Below are 22,446 nucleotides of genomic sequence, written 5' to 3' on the forward strand. Positions count from 1 at the left end.
GATTAGAGTCTTTAAAAATATTAGCTATACAATTTTCCTTCCACCATTTTTTTTCAAGCTTTGAGGCATTATTCTTATAAAGTAGCAGCCCATTCAAGATTCAAAATACTGTCTGTCACTAGCTACTACTTTTTTCCATATTTCTGACAGTTGTCAGATACAATCTCTAAAGAACGATGCGTCTTTTGAAGCGATTCTCCAAGCAATCTACATTTAGACTTCCTCATTAGAATGTAAATGCTAATTAGCTAGGATGTATGCCAACGATCGAAACAAAAAGGAAGGAAAGGATGTTGAAAAGAGCAGTGTCTGTAAAATACAGGTTGTAAAAGTAAGATCTCCCATTTTAGCTTTGCCAAGTTTGTCTTGACCGTTCTTGAGATATGTGACCGAGCATTGTCATGCTGGAAGATAACATAGTTGTGTCTCTCTTGGTCCTGTCGCTGTTTCTCCTTCAATAAATCTGCTCAAAAGCCTCAAATGCGTTCGATACCGATCCTCTGTAATGGTTTCACTTGTTTCAGTTTACCTCCTAACACACTGACCTTGTGACACCAAATGTAGAGCATAACCTTGGCACTTGAATATGTGGAACTTGAGCTTGGGATTACCGTAATGGTACCATTTTCCGCCACCGATCATAATGTGATAAAGAAATATCTTCCCATTCTGTCTTCGAAGCATTTGTTCACAATCAAATAGGCGCCTTTAACATGTCCCTATTATAAATACATCTGGGGAGGAACTGTTTACCTTTATTTAAATGATTGTGTTAAATGTACAATTGATTATTTAAATGATTGTATTGAAATGATTGTATTGATTATTTAAATGATTGTTGAAATTAATGAATGTAGAAGTCTCAGAAATAAGAAAGAATCTAAAAGTTGAAAATACTGACTTAAGTTCAGTACTAATGGTGCCAGAAAACTTAAAATACTGAAAGACATTATGTTGAAAATCGACAGTTTTTTGCAAAAAATTTAAATTTTAAAAGTGTTTGTCTATTTTCTGTTGTGGAACGCGTGAATACAGTGAATTTTTAGAAACTTTTTCTCAAAGTGTTGACCTACTGCTCGTAAAAAAAAAGATGACAAATGTAAAGAGAGATGAGGAAGAAGTTCAGAGATTGACCACCTGCGTTTAGGGCCAATCATCTCGAAGAGGATGCCAGTTCGGAGAATTTGTCAGTAATATGGATGGATTATGTTACATACTGAAGTTAGCCACAAGAAATCCTGTAGATACTGCCTCGTTCATTGGTGGCGGGGTGTACAAAAGTAGAAGAAGAACAACTCTCTTCTTCAACTCGTACGAAACCCAATCACCTGCCTTTTGAATCTTCCCATGACTTTGAATAGTTTTTAAAGGGTTTGTTGAGTGCTCTTCCAATGATTCTGCCAATTCTTCTGGCGTCTTGACCTCCATTCAATATCTTCGAAAATTTTCCCTCTTTTGCTCGTCACCAAACTCACCACTCCCATAGGTATTTAACGTCCACTCAAACTCCCATAGGTATTTAAAAGCATTCGACGGTCTTCACCCACAGTTTTCTTCAAGTATAAAAAGAAACTCAAAACTTCTCGCAACCGACGGGAATTGGGCTCAAAAACTAATATCGACAATCCGAAACTAAATTTATGATGCAAACTCATTATTGTAGTTCTGTCGTTCTGTTGACTGACGGGTCACGCGGCAAAATTCACTTTATAGTAAATCATATTCATAAATACCAAGTTCCCTTCAAGACCAAATGTCATTCGTCAAACAGTCAAAATAATTCCCTTATAAATGCAATACCCTACAGAACCACAAATTACATTCTCACGAAAGAAATCAAAGCCCCAGGACCCAGACGGACGCTTCAGATTTCTGATTCTACAATATTTGTTTATACATATATATGCATGTCATATAGATGTTTACAATATTATTTATCATTTTTTTCCTTTTTCTTCCTTTTTAATTAATACTCACATTTCATTGTCACCATTTGTTTTTAGGTATTCTTGTTCCCTCCATTTAGTTATTACTTCGCCAAAACATTAAATGCAGTCTTGTAGGATTTGACACCGATGGGATTCTCTGTGGGGATCCCTGAATTGTTTGTTGTTTTTTTTTTCTTTCTTTTCTCCTCTTTTGTTTTCCTTCCTTCCATCTTGTGCACAACAATTAAAATGGTATCATCAAAAAGATAATTGTGATTTTAAGATAGTATGAAATTCATTTTTATTCTATCATTTTTTCCAACATTAATGGTTCAGAGACATCTAAATTTCACATAATTTGCAATTAAATATCATTTTAATCAAATTTTCAATAAATAAAACTCTGAGGTGCACATTTTAATACCAAATTTGATAGCAATTGTTTAACGTTTCACCCTATTTGAGAGTCAACTCACACATATTCTCCTTTATTATTAATAAATATTTAATTGATTTACATTAAGGAATAATTTTTTAATGTATTACTTTCACATTCCATTATATAATACCTTAAATATTTATTGCGTCTTAACAAAAGCTTGAACAAAATGGCTATATCCAAATGTAATTCAGTCTACGTTGTAAGATTGGACCATTGTTTTAGTTTACTTAATATAGTAAGCAATAGCTTACATACTTATTGATGCACCATAAAAGGTGAAAAAGTGCGTTAAATAGATCCAGAGGAAAAGTATTGCTCGTATTCCGTCTATGCAATCCATATATCTCGGGCTAGATGTAATGCGTAGTATTTTTCTTGCATTTGTCTGAATGCAGAAACAGTCGAAAAATTTTCTGCAGTTTTCTCTCCAGTCTGAAAACAGAAACTTTCATTTTTATTTTTGAAATAGTTAGTTCCATAATAAAAAATTATATTTTTAAAATTAAAGTCAATTTGATGACAAAAATAAGATATGAAGTTTTATGCATGCAAGCAAGGATATTCCGTCATGCTTTTCTGCTCAAAAATAAAATGCAAGACTCCAAATGACGCCTTAATCTTCAAACATTAAATGAGCAATTCTTGCATTTATAGAAATATATTTATTTCGGGAATTTTGGAAACTCCTGTAACGGTTGGATCAAATTTTATATTTAGATAAGATTTTGCTTTTTAAGTTTATCTACATAGGCGTCTTTCCTGAAAAAAACACGATTTTGCACATACATAAAAAATATTTCTTTTATAACTGACTATTAGAATAAGTATATTCAATTTCCTCTTCAAAGTGTGGGCAGTGCAGTAAAGTAGTCAGAGCAACATGAAAGACGCATGTGTTTCAAGTCCTTGGTTCGAGTCGCGCTTTTTGCTTTATTTTTTTACTTATGTACTTGTATTTAACATTTTTGCTTTTGATGTTTATTTATATAGGTTTCTTTCCTGAAAAAACGGGATCTTGCAAAAAAAATATTATAATTAACTATTTGATCTTTTTTCTACCTGCTCTCATGCTGAAACTGTCATATAGCGCTCTCTCGGATTCGATTTTAACGTTGTAAAACTGAGTGCAAGTTCAAAAATATAAGTAATGATAGATAAACTGCAAAATGAATACTGTAATACAGCAGATTGCTTCGAATAACATGTTAAACTAAAGGCATTCATAATTTTTTTTTATTTAAAAGACCAGTTTGTATATACATAAGATTTAAAAATATTCATATGCAACCAATATCTGATTCGTATATAAATATTTTCTCCAAAAAAAAAAAAATCACCATTTAAAAAAAAACAAAAAAAAACTGCCGAGTGAACCTTGAGTTTTCCAGATGGTAAAAATAGAAGCAACGAAAATCCAAAAATAACCGAGAAGAAATAAAGTCAAATTTATTTATTAAAGAATTGCAATCTGAAAGGAGCGAACTCTAATGCACTTTTGACAAAAGCGATGGAATTAGAGAAACTGTAGGAATATAGCTTGATTAGACTCCAGTGGCTACCAGTCAGTTAGGCGGAAATTTTATTTTTGCTTAGATTCACTTCAATGTTATGGGCATAACTTTATATCCATGCCTCTCTAAACAAAGTATTTTTAAACAATAAATTGCGTAGGTATTAAAACATGGTTTTTTATTGGCCTTTTTCCTGTTATGGCAATAATTTACAAATAATCATTCCTAATGGAATCGAGTCCAATGACATCATAGTTAAATTATAAACGTAATTATTCGGCTAATCCATCTTCTAATTACATATACTTTTTCGAGATACTGAAACTTCACTTTGTGATTCCACCTGTAAACTGAACAAATAATAAACAGTCTTCCTCAGTAATTAGATAATAATTCTTCCTCAGTAATTTTAACAATTCTTACTCAATTCCTTAATAACAGTTCTTCCACAGCTTTTAAAAAAGGCAGAAAGTCACTCGATTAAATACGTCTGACAATAATAAAATTTTTTGATTTCATTGAAGCAGAGAAATAAATATATTGTTCAAAATTATGCTAAAATGTTTTTTTAAATATCAAACGTTAGGGAAGAATTTGCACGATTAGTTTATTTCTATCGCTCAAAAGCAATGTCTTGAATTTTAAAATAATATAAAAATGAACATATTCTCGGAAGTTATCAAGGAGAAAGCTAAAATTTCCATTAACTTTTAATTAATTAAAATTCTGATGAAAATTTTAAAAGAAATTTCACCGAGGAGCTCATTTCCACTTTCCAAAGTGTATTTTTGTATTAATTTCGTAACTCTAGAGCAAACGATCTGCTCTGTAGAGAGCCAGTGATGCCTACTTACATACACAAACATATATTCTTTTTTATTATTAAAGAGACTCCCCACAATCATGCGATTTTTTAGCCATATATTAGAAAATTTAGAAATCTGAATCATGCTAAATCATCTTTTTCATGTAAATATTAAAGTTGTAGCGTTTCCCAGTCACCCTCACATGGTAATTGGCATTCCGGCCAGATGAAATTTCACTCATTTCCCCACACATAGTTAAATGCATACGGACTGCCAGATGGGTATCCTTATCCTCTTCACTAGTATAGTCATTGTGTCTAGTCATTTGTTTTATGCAGATAAAGGGCCACAGATACGTGTTTCGTCGTTTCAAATAGATCCATCGTGTCTTCAAGGGAGAAACACGTCAAAACATCCAAATGTTAAACTTTTTTGTCCATGATGAAAGGACACCTCATATCTTCAAGAAACGATCCCTCACCTGCAACCGTTGTCATTTACTGTCGAAATCAGGTGGACTTTTGCCGGAGTTAGCTGTGAATTGAATACAGTCGTGTAGGATTTTACACCGATGGGATTCTCTCTGGAGAACAATGGATAGTCTGTCGTCTCTTTCTTTCTACCAACAATTTCTTCCTTCTTTTCCTTCCTTTTTTTTCCCTTCCATCTTGTGCTCATCCAACTGGTTAGATAACTTAGTGTTATAGGCACCGGGGGCACAGGATGGCGTTATGTTATGTTATGTGAATTGAATATAATTAACATGTGTTCCGGAGGGGTCAGTGACAAAACGGATCATTAACAGATATTCAAACGATCAACTGGAGACCATTGAGAAAGCATTGCTGAGGAACTATTGGGTGAAAAGGAACTCAAGTTCACCAATGAGAATGTCAGAGGCGAGGATCTAACGGAAATAAAAAACCGTATTTTTTTAGAGAAAGATATATATAAGAGGAGAGCAGTGAGAGGCGCCGAAGGAGATTCGGAGATACGTTGGTGTTCGAAAAAGGTGTTCCTGATTTTGTGAGAAGATTCGTGTGATTCGGGTTTCTAAGTTAGGATCCACCCGAAAAAGATCGGTGTATTTCCGGAACGGCCTCTAGAGTAGCTGATTGAGCTGACATTCTGTTAGCGTTTTTTGGTATCTATACTACGATTTGATCGAGGAACTATTTCATGTTTAATCTTTCAACTGCTCTGTGAATTTTGTAAATAATATTAACCTAGATGAGAACAAGTTGTTTTTGTGCACATATTTAAAGCTATAATAAAAGAACGGTTTTGTTATTCTACTCTCATATTTGATCGGTCAAGGTCAAGATATTACAAGGTCTAACTATTTTCTTTATCATCTGAAAAACCACTAAAATGTTTTGCTGGAAGAGAAACCTGCTTACAAATAAATGAATTCTTAATTAAATATTTCGCTTCACCAACTCCGCAGATATTCTAAAAAATGCTTCATTTAGTGTTTTTACGACATTCTTAATTTTCTGGTTTTCCGTTATCATTATTAAATCTATGTAATTTGATTTTTCTTTGTTCAGCTTCTGTTTTCCTTTGTTTTTAAAGGAATTCTTTTTTCCAGATAACTAAGGCCTCAAAATTTTTTTTCATGTTTTGTTATTTTTCAGTTTATATGATTTCATTATCTTTAATATTCAAGCAAAGATCATCACTCCCTTTATATAGTTTTAATTTAAAATCAAATTTTGGGAATAAGCATAAAGAAAATCTTACATTATCCGTTATACATTCTTCATTTGTTCTCAAGAAAATAGATTGAGAGCTGAGAATAGCTTATCAAACGTCTTGTTGTCTATATGACTTCCTGATCTTTCATTTTCAAGAAAAGATGATTAATTGTTTTTTTATATTTTAAAATTTCTTTTATGTTTAAAAGTTTAATTTGAAGTCCCATTTTGAAAAAATTATACTTTATTATTATTTATATATAAAAATGTTTTTAATTTATTTCTTATTTATCTTGCATTTGCTTTCATGAAAACGATGATGAACTTATAAATGAAATAAGGTCCATATTTTCTGACATTTTTTTTCCTTAAAAATTCTTATTTCTGACATTTTTTTTAGAAATGTGATTGTTTGCGCTTAAAGCAGTTGAAGTGATGAACTTGCTCACAGAAACTACAATTGAAAAAACTGCTGTTTAAACCTCGCTGTTACGGAAAAAAATTTCAAATTTTGGGAACAAATTCCTTCTTTTGTTATAAAAGTTTAAGAAGCATAATGGTCTTTGCAGTTTAAAACTTTTTCATTTTCTCGTATAGAAAAAATATTGTAATCATCAAATTTGAACTCGAGATTTTGCCAAATCTTCACATTTTAGACCACCCTGAGTTCAAAAATAATATTAAAAAATGCCTTCTGCGATATAGATAACTCAAAAAATGCTTTGAGTTATAACGAATAAAATTTGAATAATTACAAAATTATTCAAATTTGAATAATTACAAAACGAAGAGAGCTAGACGGATAAAATGCAGTACGCAGATTTGAAATCTATAGTGCAGACAATTGTCAGAGCATGAGTCAAATACAACGAGGGATTGACCATCTGTCGGTCTGTACTCTCAAAACCATGTAAACGCGATAACTCAAAAATGCAGCGATTTGAATATATCAAATTTGGTAGGTGATTTTGTGACTATAATTGTAGTTCTGTCTCAACGAAGATTTAATAAATAGGTATTTTTAGATACCTGGCTATTTAATTAATCAAATTTCTGATATTTCTGAAATCTAATTCATGATAATTAACATCACTATCATGGTCCTAGTTTGATTTTGGCCAAAAGATTATTAGTCTATATTCGTGTGAATAAGCCAGGTAGACAATTTATAAAAAGTAATAGGAATAAAATAAAAATTAACATCAAATAAATGATTTATATTTTAATTAAGCTAAAAAAATGTGTTGAAATGTGAACCTAAAACGACCAGTTTATTTAACTAGAAGGCTCATTTTCTGTACTGCCTAGTGCCGGAAAATATTAAAATTCGCCACTATGTCCAGTTAAAACTAATCAGAGACCCTAGAATAACGGTAAAATTTTCAAATTTCAACAAGAAATTTGAATAGAAAAAATTATTATGTTGGCTGTGTGATAATTAAAATGCCAGAATAACGAATGAAATTTCGGAAAGATATAAGGAGTGAGCAACTAAATATCCATAAAAATAATAAAATCCTATACATTATTATACTTTATTATTTTTCAATTATTGTAAAAAGTGAGCTTGATTAAAGTTCATAAGAGTTATATTCATTTGTACAATCTCCTTTCTTTATGGTTACATTTAAATGAATCTGTACGTAACTGATGCTTTTCAAGAAATTGAAATGCTTCGGATAGGAGGTAAGTTCAAAAACACACTTTCTTATTTACATTAATTCTATGATATGGAAAAGAACAATGTTTAAAATCAAATGGTGTCATAAATATTTATAAGTCAATGTTCTAAATGAAAATCACGATGTTTTTTTCTTTCCTGAGAAGTAAGTGTCCAATAATCTTTTTGCAGGATACTCAATCAGCAAAGATACGACGAACGCCGAAACTAGTGTCCACATCAACAAATGAGCCAGGACTGGTATCTGAAATAAAGGTTTCCATTAATATGACAATATAAAAAAAAGCAGCAGAGATGATATAAAGTATGTACCAAAACAGTTCACTTGATTTCAGGATTTTATAAAATCAATAGGTACTTGAATAGATTTATTTTGTTAAAGTTTATATTCATAATTCAGTTAACTTCAAACGCATCGCTACAAAAATGAAAAGATCATCTTTTTTTCTCAACATTGTTTGAATATTTCCTTTTCGATTTTTCTTAAGAGAAGATAACTAGAACATTTCATTTCTTCAAATAAGTAAGTGATCCTTGACTTTTATTTGAGTAGGTGACTTTCTCTATTCCTATATTTTCAGATGTGATTATGTCAAGTAGAGGGTAGTGACATCGAAAATGTCATTTATTAGGCAGAAAGTAGTAGATTAGGTAAAGGAATAGCAAGAATAAGGGTTTTGTATGGGTGCAGTGAGTTTTAAAGTGGAAATTTTGAGTGTCTAATTACTACACAGAGATTCATTTGAAGTGCAAATTCTCAAACATTAAAAAAATGTGCTGAGAATGGGTGTATTCGTGATCAAAGAAATGGACATTGATGATTGTTTGTCTCTGGAGATGTTGTGGAAAGTATGAAAAAAGTCATTTTGGACTTAGCTATTGTTGATTTATAGTTGTTCAGGTTTAATAATCTCCACTATTTTATAAACCTAAATTATCTTTGGGAATTTCTTAGTTTAGCTATGAACATCATCACAAGCGATAGATTTCACAAGTTGAATACTATTTAATCTGTCCGTTTAATAGAACGGACATCTAATTTTTCTAGTCTAGAACGGACATTTAATTAGTAGAATCTGAATCTAAATTTTAAATTAAAAAAATAAATAAAAAAAAGGTTGCCGTGAGAACAGGAGAATTCAAACGTCCTTGCATTTGGGGATCGTCCGCCGAGCAGTGGTAAGGAGAGGGTAGGTTTAGATTCCTGAATATTCTACAATATACACTGTGCGTCTTTTTACAAATATTATGGATGTCTAATACTTTGGTACTGCAACTGTTTAAAGCGAATAATTATTTGTTTGCTTATCTTTCTGAATTTATTTTGATTTAAAAATTAATGTGAGTATTTTTTTAATTTATAGTTAATTCAAATGATTTTTTATTTTATGATAAAAATAACGGAATATTAACTATATTATGGAATAATCTTGTACGTACCCATTCGAAGTTCAACAGCAAGCCTTTAGAGACGTCAACTGTCGGAAATGCGTCAACACTTAAAAAGTACGCCTCTAACACTATAGTTTCTAAGAGGAAAGCAGAGTATGATAGGCGAGAAATTGGCTTAAGCATCGGATACGAAAGTAATTTATTCATAAATCCTGAAAAGAATCACAAATTTTTTAAAGAAAATGTGTATTAACTTTTGTAATGACACTGATTAAAGAAGAAAAAATAATAACATTATAATGAACTTAATTTTATAACAAAAATGAAAGATAAACTTCTTAGCATTAATACATCGGTTAATTCAACTTTCCTAATTCCTTCTGGTAAACTGATTGAGATTTAAAAGATTTCAATAAACATTTCCTGTATTCTAAGTCCAATCTGTTATTTTTTTATAGTATTCAGCCTTGATGACGGAGAATCAAACTATGCTAATTTCAGATTTGTAGTAAATCGGCGAAAACCTCTAAAATTGTCTGTGTATTGGGTGAGTGTAAAAGTTAGAAGTCATAGAAGCAATAGGGATTATACACAATAGTAGGTACTGTTCATTTTGCGTTAATTTGCTCTTTTTTATGGGAAATAAAAACGGGTAGAACTTTTGCACTCACCCAAATATATATATATATATATATATATATATTAGTTCGGAGCCACCATGTAGCATGTTATGTGCTTTACGAAATATAACAAAATTTAGCCACCATAAACTTTAAGGTATGCGATTTCGATTTATCAAGAAGAAAAAAAATTAGTACTAGAAAACGCCGATAGAGAAAATTCTGGAGCTACGATCGGAAACTTCATTACGTAATTTGTATGTACGAGATAAATGGAAGGTTTGCTGAAATTTAAATCATTGTGCAAGAATTCGCCCATAGATGACGTTGTTAGTACGTAAACATGCCTTATTAGTCAAGCTGTTTTATCAGCAAGATGAAAATGCCAGTGCTGATTATCGCGAATACCAGTAGTTTAAACAGTTACGTAGACCACTGATGACCATAACTAACTTACGAAGAATGGTAGAAAAATTTGAAAAAACGGGAATTCTTGGTGCGCAACCAGGCCAAGGACGATTTCTTGTTGTGGGGCTGCTTGAAAGGCGTTGTGTATCAAGGACATGATCCTGACATTCCTACTTTAAAAGAACAAATAACGTTACATGTCATACGAATAAATGTCGATATGCTGCGGGCCACCGTCGAAAACCTCGTGTACCGCATGCAATTAATTACTGGAACATCAGGCTGATGGTCATCTTAAGTCCAAATTTGTAAAAACGTTTTTCATTGGTATTTGGTGTGTTGTTATTTATTGTTTCCATTGGCAGTAATATATATATTTTTTTCACATTATGCCCTTGCCGAGCCAGGATTTCCCCTATCGGTGTTTTTAGGTACTATTTTTTTTTTTTTTGATAAATCGAAATCGCATGCTTTAATGTGTTTGTTAGCCAAATTTTGTTACATTTCGTCCAGTACATAACAATCTACAGGACTCTTGACACCTCCCGTTATTTCTTGGTCACCCTGTATATGTATATAATATAATATTCCATTGACTCATGTCCTACAATTATAAAAGGCGTCTTTAATTATTTTTTCCCATTTTTTTTCTTGGCTATCTTGTTGGATGAAATATTGTTCATCCTTCAGTAAAGTCAGATTGTAAAATACTTTTGCAAACTACTATACATACAGAATAAAAAAGTATTAATTTAGTATTTTTATAAATATTTAATCATTCACTCGGCATAAAACATCTGCCTTTTTTTATTACAAGCCTATCGGAATTTTTGTAATAAAACTTTATATCCGAAATTTTTGCTTTAAAATTTGAATATTTGAATAACTAAAATTGTCAGTCTTAAAAATAAAAAATTAAAATAAATCTGAATATTATACATGGTTCTGCTCCATGATAACGCGCGTCCACACGTCTCCAGGGTCACACACGTGGAACTGGAAAAATTCAAGTGGGAGCAGCGCGACCATTCGTCCTACTGCCCGGATATGTCGGCCGGCGATTTTCATGTGTTGGTCCCCTGAAATAACATCTGATAGGGAAGCGCTTTAAAACTTGGTCGGCAAACTCAAGGACGCTGTGATGGATTGGGTCTCGTCACGGTTACAGGAATTCTGGAAACGAGGAATCCTTCAGCTCGTTAATCAGTGGGATCGTTGAGCTCAGGCCTATATATTATACTTTGAATAAAGTCTTCATGTATACTCACAGTGTCGTTTCGTACCTTCTCATTCGAACACCCGTTGTATTATTATTATTGAAATGACTATTATTTTTTTTTCTTCATACTTATAAATTGTATATAAAAATCTAATTAATGCATTTTTAGAAATTATTGGAAAGAATTTGCAGTAAAACATTAATATTACTAACCTCCTTGTTCCGTGGCGCAAACAAAAATAATCCACGAGAAACTGCAAGAATATACAAGACTTTTAAGTCCGTTATAGACAGCCGATTCCCAAACAGATTCTTCTCTGTTCCAGAGAAGGAAAAGACAGAACCATATCTGAATGACATAAATGATCCATCCAAAAGTCAAAGTCAGCTGTAGAAAAAGGTAGATGCTATGAATAAGTTATAAAGTAAGAAACTTTCAAAATAAAACCTATTTCATAGTTTTCCTTACCATCTTGTGTAAAAGGCATTTACTGGGGAATTTGCATTTTTTGACGAATTAATGTCCGATTAGCGGCTGACTAGGCCAAAGCCTAATGCCACTGGGTTGAGGGATGGCGGGCAAATCAATAAAAAGAATCCAATTAACCTGACAAATTACTTTATAAAAAATAGAAATTCTATGAATTAAGAAGTACTTATGTAACATTAACACTTTTTCAAATACAAACTGTTCTTGATTTCATAGTTTCGTTCTGTTCTATTTGTTTTTGAAATTGTTTATGAACACCGAGCATCTGCGCATTTGTGTGTGATAAATTGAGAATATAGGTACCCTGCAAACTAGAGGCAACTATGCCAATAATTTAGCTAAACGTGTATCTATGCACTTTAGTGTTTTCAAGGTAAGCTGTTTGATTTAGAATCATCGAATTTTCACGAATATACTTTGACGGTGAAAATATAACTTCAGAGACTTTTAAGAAATCATAATTAAAAATTGAAATTGTTAAAAAAGTAAGCTAATTCTGGCATTTCCCGGCAATTTACAAAAAAAGTAAGCGCATGTAAAAATAAAAGAACATAAATGAATTTCCTTTTTAATGAAACCTCTTTAATTATTGACGAAAGTTTTCCTAAATTTGTATTCCAAGTAATCTCTAAATTATATTAAATGCAAACAGAATTGCAATCAAATGTATACTGTTTTCATGTTTCATTCAGTATTTAATAGCGTGATTTTAATTTATTGTTGAAAAGTAAAGATTCTGTTAATTATCTGAACATTTTGCTCACTATGTATTAAACATAAAGCAGAATGTGTGTCTAGTTGTGCATTAACTCTCTTCGGGACAGTCTGTTGGATTGAGGGCAACGAAATTTGGCACGGATATTCTTTGGAAGGTGGAAAGAAGCAATTAAAGCGCATTGGATGGAAATTTTAACTAGAATTTTAATTTTTAAAAAATTTAATGAAATTTTTATTAAAATCAATTTCTGTGCCCAACTTCTAATAATATCATTGCATAAAAAAAAAAATTTGCATTTAATTGCCGTAAAAGCTTCGTCGTCTAATCTGAATTAATTTTTAAATGTATCTTTAGATATTTTTACCATAACATTTCATTTGTTGTAATGGAACTCAAATCGTTTTCGTGGTTTCTAAAAATATGTCATCCTGTATTTTTCTTCTATTTTTGATAATCAATTTGACTTATATTTCCATACTGTATATGTTTAAAGAAGGCATTGAAGAAGATTTCCACGTTTTTTTTAGAAGCAGTTCGACAGCTACAGTTAAGGTTTAATTTTAGAAGTGAGAATGGTAATAAACTTTTAAAGATCATTACTTTTAAAGACAAGTGCTTTTCAGTAATACGTTTGGATGTAAGAACAAAACATATCATTGCTCTTCTAGCTTTGAAATCCGTTCTTTATGGCACATTGGATATTTTAATAAATCGGGAAGTCTTTCATTGAATGTTTCTCTCATATATTACAGAATATATTCTATTATACACATACAAATTTAATCGTGAGTATTATTTTTTTATTCTTATAAAATGTTTCGATATTATTAATATTTGATTGGATTTGTTTAAATTTATTCATTTCCTATTTAAATTTTAAATAAAATGTTATTAAATTAAGGATACGCGTAGCAAAAAGAACATCACAGTCTAAGGCTTTTTAAAAAGTATGAGTTACGTATCTGCCGAAATTTGAAATTTAAAAAATATTTTGCTGGCGAGGATATAAAGACTACATTATGCTTGAAAGCTTTCATTAAATTTTTGCAGCCATCAAACTAGCTGATCGCTAATGGCATTAGTAATAAATAAATGAAAATATGGGTTTACATGGGGCTCTATGACTAAGATAAAAATTTACTTGAAATAAATTATATAATATTGTTGCTAAGTCGATCTTCCCATACGCATGCTTACCATTGAGCCAGAAAAATAGAAAATTAAAAATAATTGATACCGAAATGATTGAGCTGAGAATAAAGCTGTTGATTAAAATCCCGATGAATGCTTTGATTTTCAAATCTGAAAATGAATATATTACAACTATTCCAATTGTTTTCTCTCACTCAACGCTCACAACACACTGTTTATTGAAACTCTCTCTGCCGATAGCTACAAAAAACTCACAAGGTGGCGTTGGCGTCGCAACATACCGCCCGCCTTGAAATATTACACTTCAAAATAATAACACTGAACATCAATACAAAATATATCACACCAAAAATAATAATTATAATCTAATACAAATTACATTACAATATTACACAATCACTATACAATATTACACTAATTAAATTCTATTATCCATAGGTAATTTACACAATTTTGAAATAGCTCTTTTGAAAACACCAATTTGTGTTTTCACATCACAAGCTCTTACGTTACCATCCTTACCGTGGTAAATATTCAGAATACGACCAATAGCCCATTTGGTACTCGGTAAATTTTCCTCTTTCAACAGTACCAAATCACCTATCTTGACATTGGCTTTGATTATTTGCCATTTCGTGCGATTTTGTAAATGGCTTAAATAGGTAATATGCCAACGTTTCCAAATAAGTTGGACAATTTTCGTTACTCTTTGCCACAATTTTAACCTATTAGTGTCTATACTCGTAATATCTGGTTCTATTATTGCACTGATAGGCCTGCCTATTAAAAAATGTGCCGGTGTCAAGACCTTTAAGTCATCTATATCTGAGGACAATGGTGATAATGGTCTGGAATTTAGAATTCCTTCTATTTGATTTGTAACTGTCAAAAATTCCTCATAAGTTAAATTAGCTTTACCTACTACACGTTTAAGATGGTACTTAAAGGACTTCACTCCAGCCTCCCAAATTGGGTGAACGGGGTGGAATGAATTTCCATTCAACTCCCTCTGAGAGTAAATACTCAGCAAGAATTTTATCTTGATCAATTACAATCTCAAGTAATCTCTTAATTTCCCTATTCGCTCCAATAAAAGTTTGAGCATTATCCGAATAAATTTTGGATGATTTGCCTCTCCTTGCAAAAAATCTTTTTAGTGTAGCAATAAAAGCTCCACTCGTTAAGTCACTCACAATCTCTAGATGAATTGCTTTGGTTACAAAGCATATAAAAATACACACATAGACTTTATTTAAAATACCTTTCCTCTGGTTGCGACATTTTATGAAGAATGGTCCACAAAAATCAACTCCACTCACATTGAATGGATAGTTAGGTGTTACTCGATCTCTCGGCAAATCTCCCATTATCTGGTCTAAAGTAACAGGTTTAGCCTTAAAACACACAATACATGAATGAACTATTTTTTTACACAAATCACGACAACTTACAATCCAATATTTTTGACGTATGAGATATAACAATAATTGTGGTGAAGCATGCAAATTTTTTAGATGAAAATGTTCTACAAATAATAAGACAATGTATGATTTTTAGATAAAAGAATTGGAAATTTACTATCAAAATCTAAATCACTGTGGGTAAGTCTTCCACCAATTCTCAAAATGCCATTTTCATCCAAAAAGGGAAATAAATTTTTTACCTGATTGTCAGTATTGACAAAACCTGATACCTTGAGAGACTTGATTTCCTTGTGAAAGTCTTCCTCTTGAATAATTTTAAGGAGCTTCATTTCAGATTCCTTTAATTCAATAGCTTTTAAGATTCCAAAATTCTTAGGAAAATTAACTCTACAATTGTTCAAGAACCTGTAAATATAACTTAATATCCTAATTAAACGACAATAATTATTACTCAAACCAATTATATCATGCACAAAATTGTTCACTTTAGCATTAAGATAAACAAAGTTATTAGAGTCACTAAATTTTAAACGTTCTAGTTCATGTTGTATCACTCTCTGGTTTGTCTTTAACTCGGATTGGAACTCTTCAATGGAACTTACTGGTGGTGGCTCACTGGAAGACATGTCCTCAGTGGACAAGAATGGAGGTCCAGTCCACCATAATGAACTGTGGTGCAGGCTTGATGGGTCGAGACCTCTGGAAATGAGGTCAGCCGGGTTCTGAGACGAGGGAACATGATGCCACTGTTCTGCAGAGGTCAGCTGTTGAATGGTGGAAACTCGATTTCCCACAAAGGTCTTTAGCATGTTAGGGTCTTTTTGGATCCATGCTAAAACGATTGTTGAATCACTCCACATTTACGTTGGAGGTGAATCAACTTGTAAAGCAGTCACAACTCGTTTCATCAGCTTTGACAAGAGGACGGCGGCACACAGCTCAAGCCGCGGTATTGTGACACTTTTCACGGGTGCAACTCTGCTTTTGCTCGTCACAAGTTTCACTGTTGGTATGCCGTTTGACGAATAAGAACGACAGTATATCACTGCTCCGTAACACTTTTCTGAAGCGTCGGCAAAACCGTGTAATTCAATCCTCGTCGCATGCGGATGCACAATACACCTTTCAATACAGATACTGTTTATACTCTTGAAATCTTCAAGAAACTGGTGCCATTCTTTGGCTCTTTCAGATGGCAACTCATCCATCCAATCAATTTTAAGACTCCAAAGGCTCTGCATGAAGATTTTGGCTTTTGCGACTACTGGACCAAGTAGTCCCAGTGGGTCGAAAAGTCTAGCAATAGTTGAAAGAACACATCTCTTGTTGTAAGAATTCTTTAAATCGACTGCAACTCTGAAAACAAAACAGTCCTCTAGTGACTTCCAGGACACTCCTAACGTCTTAGTCTCGATGAGATTTTCAAAGTCATATCCTCCATCGATATTTGAAACCAGTTCTAAGTGGCTGCTGGGCCACTTATGAAGCTGCATTCCTCCCTTCGCCAATATACCAGAAAGTTGACTCTTCAGTTCCTTAGCTTCCTCTAAAGAAGATGCGCCGCAAAGAACGTCATCCATGTAAAAGTTCTGTCTAAGAATTGGTGCTGCTAAGGGAAAGCTCTTCTCTTCATCTTTAGATAGTTGCAACAGTACTCTTGTTGCTAAAAAGGGAGCACTCACTGTCCCATAAGTCACTGTTTTTAGCTCAAACGTTTTTACTGGATCATCACGATTCTCTTTCCATAAAATTCTGAGCAATGGTTGCTGGCTCTCGTGCATGAGTATCATACGATACATCATTTTAACATCGGCCGTAAAGGCATAAGGATGCTCTCTGAATTTTAGCATTATTGCAAATAAGTCATTTTGCACAAGTCCTCCATTGTATTGCAACGCATTGAGTGACAATCCATTACTTGTCGGATTCGACGCATTAAAGACCACTCTCAATTTAGTGGTACTTTTTTGTGGCCGATATACGCCATGGTGTGGCATATAATATCTTATCTCTGAATTATCCTCCTCAGTGATTATTTCTTTCATGTGTCCTAAATGTTCATATTCGTGTATGAAATCTTTGTATAATTTTAGATATTGAGGATCTCTCTCTAACCTAATACACAGAGCATCCAAACGTTTGAGAGCTATGTCCCTTGATTCACCTAAACATTTCGGATCATCTTTAAGGGGCATTTTAACTATGTACCGGCCCTCAACATCCCTTGAATGCGTTTTCACGAAATGTTCCTCACACAAAACTGCCTCTTTATTTTTGGTTCGCTCTAAATCAACATTTTCTAATTCCCAAAATTTTCTTAAGGTATCATTTAAATCTCCTTCCTTAATTAATCCACAATGTACTTTTAACTCACTATTTACACAAGTACTACTACCTGAAGCCACAAACCCAAACACTGTATTTTGGAAAATAAGATTAGAATTTTCAGAATATATTTGCCCGTTACGTAATAATTCATAGAAAATTTCCGCACCCAATAAACAGTCAATGGGACCTGGAACATAAAAAGTATCATCTGCTAAATTAATGTTCTCAGGAATTTGTCCTTCCACATTTAAAAATTTAACTGGAGTTAAATCGGTAATTTTCTCTACTACTAACATATTTATTTCTCTTTTAAAACTATTATCGGAATTTGAAATTACCGCACTTACGCAATTTTTAACACACATGGAAGAATCATTTAAACACGTTACTAGAATATTTACTTTTTCTTTTTTCAATCCCAATTTATCTACACATTGCCTGCTCATAAGATGAGTCATCGATCCGACGTCTAATAAACATCTCACTTCCTGCCAAAAACCAAACGTATCTCGAATGAAACATTTAACAGTGCTCAAAAAAACTGTTTTACTCTTTTCATTTTTGTTTATCGCGAATACCGACTTATGAGCATATCCCGCACCATCTGGCGTCTGTAAAGTTGAGGAGACAGGGGGGTAAGAGGGGTGAAATACTTTCGCATTCTCATTTAGCGATGACCCTGAACTATTGGCTGTCTCTATTTGATGCGCAATAATCGAATCACTTTCATTTTGATGATTTATTTTATGTCTCGGGAAATGGACAATAGTATGATGCTTCCGGTTGCATACCTTACAAGTTTTTGCCTTACATCTCATAGCTGAACATTTTTCTTTTAAACAAAGAAAGCAAAGGCGCTGTTTTTTAACTATCTCAACTCTTTCTTCAACAGGAAGTTGTTTAAATTTAGCGCAAAAGGGGATTGTGTGATTTTCAAAACAGAATGAACACCTTGACTCATTAACATCGGACAAAAAAACACTTGTAACATTTTTATGATACTTTTTCTCGAATCTGTTTTTAATGAATTTGTTTTGTTTAAAACTTGAATTCGACTCATTTTTATTCGAACCTTTTGAGGATACAAACAAATCTAACTCACGACCTAAATGTTGTGGTTTGTACCAATCTTCCCCTTGTTTAATGCTGATATAACTCATTAACTCCTGATCAAGGGAATTAAATATTTGATCTGATACTATTAATTGGCACAAATCATTAAATTCACTTACGTTTCTCAATTGACAATAGTATTCAAACATAGAGGCAACTCTAGATGCAAATTGAACATAGTTTTCTGTCGCTAATTTTTGAGCTTTTCGAAATTGATATAGACACTCTTGAGGAGTAGGCTGAAATTGCTTTAACACTAACTCTTTAATCTTTTCATAATTTTCCAGTTCCTCCTCTTTGACGTAAACCATTAAATTTCCTACTCTTTCTCCCAAAATATTTAATAAAATTTCGGCTTTAAATTCTTCTGCGACATTTTTAGTTTTGAAAGCCTTTTCTATTGATTGAAAGAACAAATTGAATGCTTCTGTTTTAGAAGGGACAGGAATCGTTAAAGTTTTTACACTTTTAATTAAGCTTTCCAAACTAAAAGACTCGTTATCTATCTTTTTTACTTGTTCAGGGCCATTTTACTCTTAGCATTTGTTAGCTCAAGCTCTTTATTAAGCTGCTCTAGCTTAACTTTTTCAAATTCTAACTTAAGTTTTTCTTGTTCTAATTTTAACTTTACTTGTTCAATTTTAGATTTTTTATTATCTTTTTTAGATTTCTTTTCTTCTAAAACATAATTAATTACACTTTGAATAAATTCTTTATCTGTTTTGAAAACGTCACTACTCTCAATTATTCTTCTTAAATCTAAAATTTTTGGATTCACTGGTACCTCTAATCCTAACTCTTCAGCGACAAGCACAAGCTCGTCTTTTTTAAGACTTTTAAGCAAAGCCATTTTATAAGTATATTAGCTTAAAAACGAAACTACGAACCAAGGGAACTGCTCTCACCTTGAATTGGACACTGCACTCTTGATTGGCACTCGTAATCACTCAAAAACACAATTCTTCAACGAATAAACCTCCGGTTTAGATTATACTCGCACTTTTTACATTTGGAAAGAACCATCGTTCTTACGCACATAGAACACACACGGCGCTTTTTTCGCTAGGGCTCGGACGGACCATGTTTTCTCTCACTCAACGCTCACAACACACTGTTTATTGAAACTCTCTCTGCCGATAGCTACAAAAAAATCACAAGGTGGCGTTGGCGTCGCAACACCAATGATGAATGAATAATAGTGCAACAAATTTCTGAAAATCATTATCATTTCTCCTTAATTAAAGACGACTCGTTATAAATAGAATAAAAAACGGAAATGTGGATTTTCATGGTATAATATGAATAAAATAAAAATATAATTGTTTTGATCAAATTAAAAATTGATGAAAGGTGAAACTAAAATGATCACTTTATTAAATGAAGAACCTAATGATGATCTAGGACCGTCAAATGTCTAAATTTACCGCTGTGTGCTTTGAAAATTTCTTATTGAAACAATAGAAGATACCAAAATAAAAAGAGTTTTGAAGATTTGGATTTCAATGGCGAAAAATTTTTCTGCTTACTGTGAGATAACTGAGAAGCTATAATCAAGTATGAAATTTTAGAGAATCAACCAGCCGCACTTTCCAAAGTTATGAAGGCGTTTCTAGGCTTTCATTCATAGCTAATAATAAATTTAATTCAAGTTAAGTTTTAGTCCTCAGGTGAACTTCACTACACCTATCATCTAACATTTAACTACAGGTTGTCACGTTGTCGGGGGAATCGCGAGTATGGGGATGTGAGATGACTGCATAAGAAAGTAGACAGTTTTTTGTTGGTTAAACTAATTTTGTAAGGCCGAGGTACTTCACTGTTGAGATGTACCTCCTCCGGGAGATTTTATATCATGGCCAGTGCTGGCCCTCATGATACTATATCAACTTCACTTCGCTATGTTACCACATGCTAATGGTCATTCACATTATTCCGGGTACTTCGTAAAAATACGGTTGCTTTCTTTGAATGGTTATGTTGTACTGTGACATCGCATCTTTTTCCTTCCTGCAGCACTCGCAATGAATTATTAAATCAAGCGATAATTTGACGAATATCGTATAAGTGTAAATTGTCTCCATTCTGTTTTGCATGATAGAGAGAATAAAAATTTCCCTTTATATACTTCCCTCCTAAATGTTTTATATTAGATGTTGACTAAAGATATCTCTTTATGACTTCAGAATTTGAACAACTACAAAGTTATTTCTTTTGTACATTATTATTAACCTCATTTAGAGCACAGTTCAGGTATGGACTTCACGGCCAATGACATAGCAGGGTTAGTTTGATAATTACAAACAGTTGTTACTCATTTGGTATTCAGTAGGATTTCATATAGACATATTTCGCTAAGCTGTAGCATCAAGATGGAATCGTGGATGATTAGGAAAAATAATGGATTACCTGTTCCTTATGCCTGCATAATAGTTTCATGATTTATTTTTATAATTAACGCCTCAAATTAAAAAAAAAATTAGGTTATACAGAATGTGTTTTTATAAAAATACATATCAGCATTATTATAGAGAGTGAGAGCCGATATTTATTAATAAAGAAATAAACAGACCCAATTTATTATGGTAAAAATGAAGTTCGCAGTTATTCATCGTTAGAAATTATTTTTACTGATAAAAAAATAATATAGAAAACGTAGAAATTTTTTATTACCGTACTATTCTTCTCGGAATCTTTCCTCCGATGCAAATAATATCCTAGTAATATGCCAATAATATAAGGAGTTAATTTTACATAAGTTTTCTGATACATTTCATCAACATGTTGCCAAATCCTGAAAAAAAAATATGAAATCTGTCTTAAAATAATAAATTCATTCCTCATTTGGTTTTGTAGCGTATATATAGATAGGTCTTGGAATATTACAAAATATCAGTCATTGACGACCAGCTAGTTCACTGAGATTAATGCTTGCTAAACTTTTCAATTAAATTCCATAAATATCATATTATTGTAGAAGTTTTATACATTTATGTTCCTCGTAGTATACTTCTTTCTAATTTTCTATCAGCTCCCTTAAAATTTAAACTTGTATTGAAGCGAAAGGGATTATATTGATTTAATAAAAAAACCATTTTTAATGGAACATGCTTTTGTAAAAAAAAAAAAAAAAAAAAAGTATGATTACAGAAAATTCAATCGTTCAGCACTGAAGTCTTATATGAGATAAAAATATTTTTTATATATAGTTTATGGAGTATCTCAAAGCATTATTCAATAACTACTTCTCTGATACACTATAAATTTCAGATTTTGAATTGACTTTCAAAAGAATATTTTGTTTCAGTCAATAAATGTAATTAGGAAACATTTATGAAATATAAATTTTATGCAGTTCATTGGTTCTTTAAGGAATCGTATTCGTTGAAACATACTTAACATCGCGACTTTTAAATAAATAAAAAATGATTCTATCTTCTTCGACCGAATCTGAACGAGTTATGAAATTTCGAATATCACTATTTTAAGACAATCAACAGTTTCATAATTTTAGGCAAAT

General features: G+C 32.2%; 1 protein-coding gene across 2 annotated transcripts in view; it reads right to left on the minus strand.

The window, feature by feature from the left end:
• Window positions 1-7,951: 7,951 nt before the first annotated feature.
• LOC129981270 (nose resistant to fluoxetine protein 6-like) overlaps window positions 7,952-22,446 on the minus strand; it is a 48,439-nt gene continuing 33,944 nt past the window's right edge. For both annotated transcript variants that reach the window (XM_056092045.1, XM_056092053.1), the window contains exons 11-14: window positions 21,600-21,720; window positions 11,918-12,092; window positions 9,506-9,669; window positions 7,952-8,309 (exon numbers count right to left, since the gene is read on the minus strand). In XM_056092045.1, the coding sequence (XP_055948020.1) occupies window positions 8,184-8,309; window positions 9,506-9,669; window positions 11,918-12,092; window positions 21,600-21,720 (586 nt within the window). In that variant the 3' untranslated portion in view covers window positions 7,952-8,183. The remainder of the gene's footprint in view (window positions 8,310-9,505; window positions 9,670-11,917; window positions 12,093-21,599; window positions 21,721-22,446) is intronic.

The sequence above is a fragment of the Argiope bruennichi genome, chromosome 1 (genome assembly GCF_947563725.1).
Source record: "Argiope bruennichi chromosome 1, qqArgBrue1.1, whole genome shotgun sequence".
Lineage (NCBI taxonomy): Eukaryota > Metazoa > Arthropoda > Arachnida > Araneae > Araneidae > Argiope > Argiope bruennichi.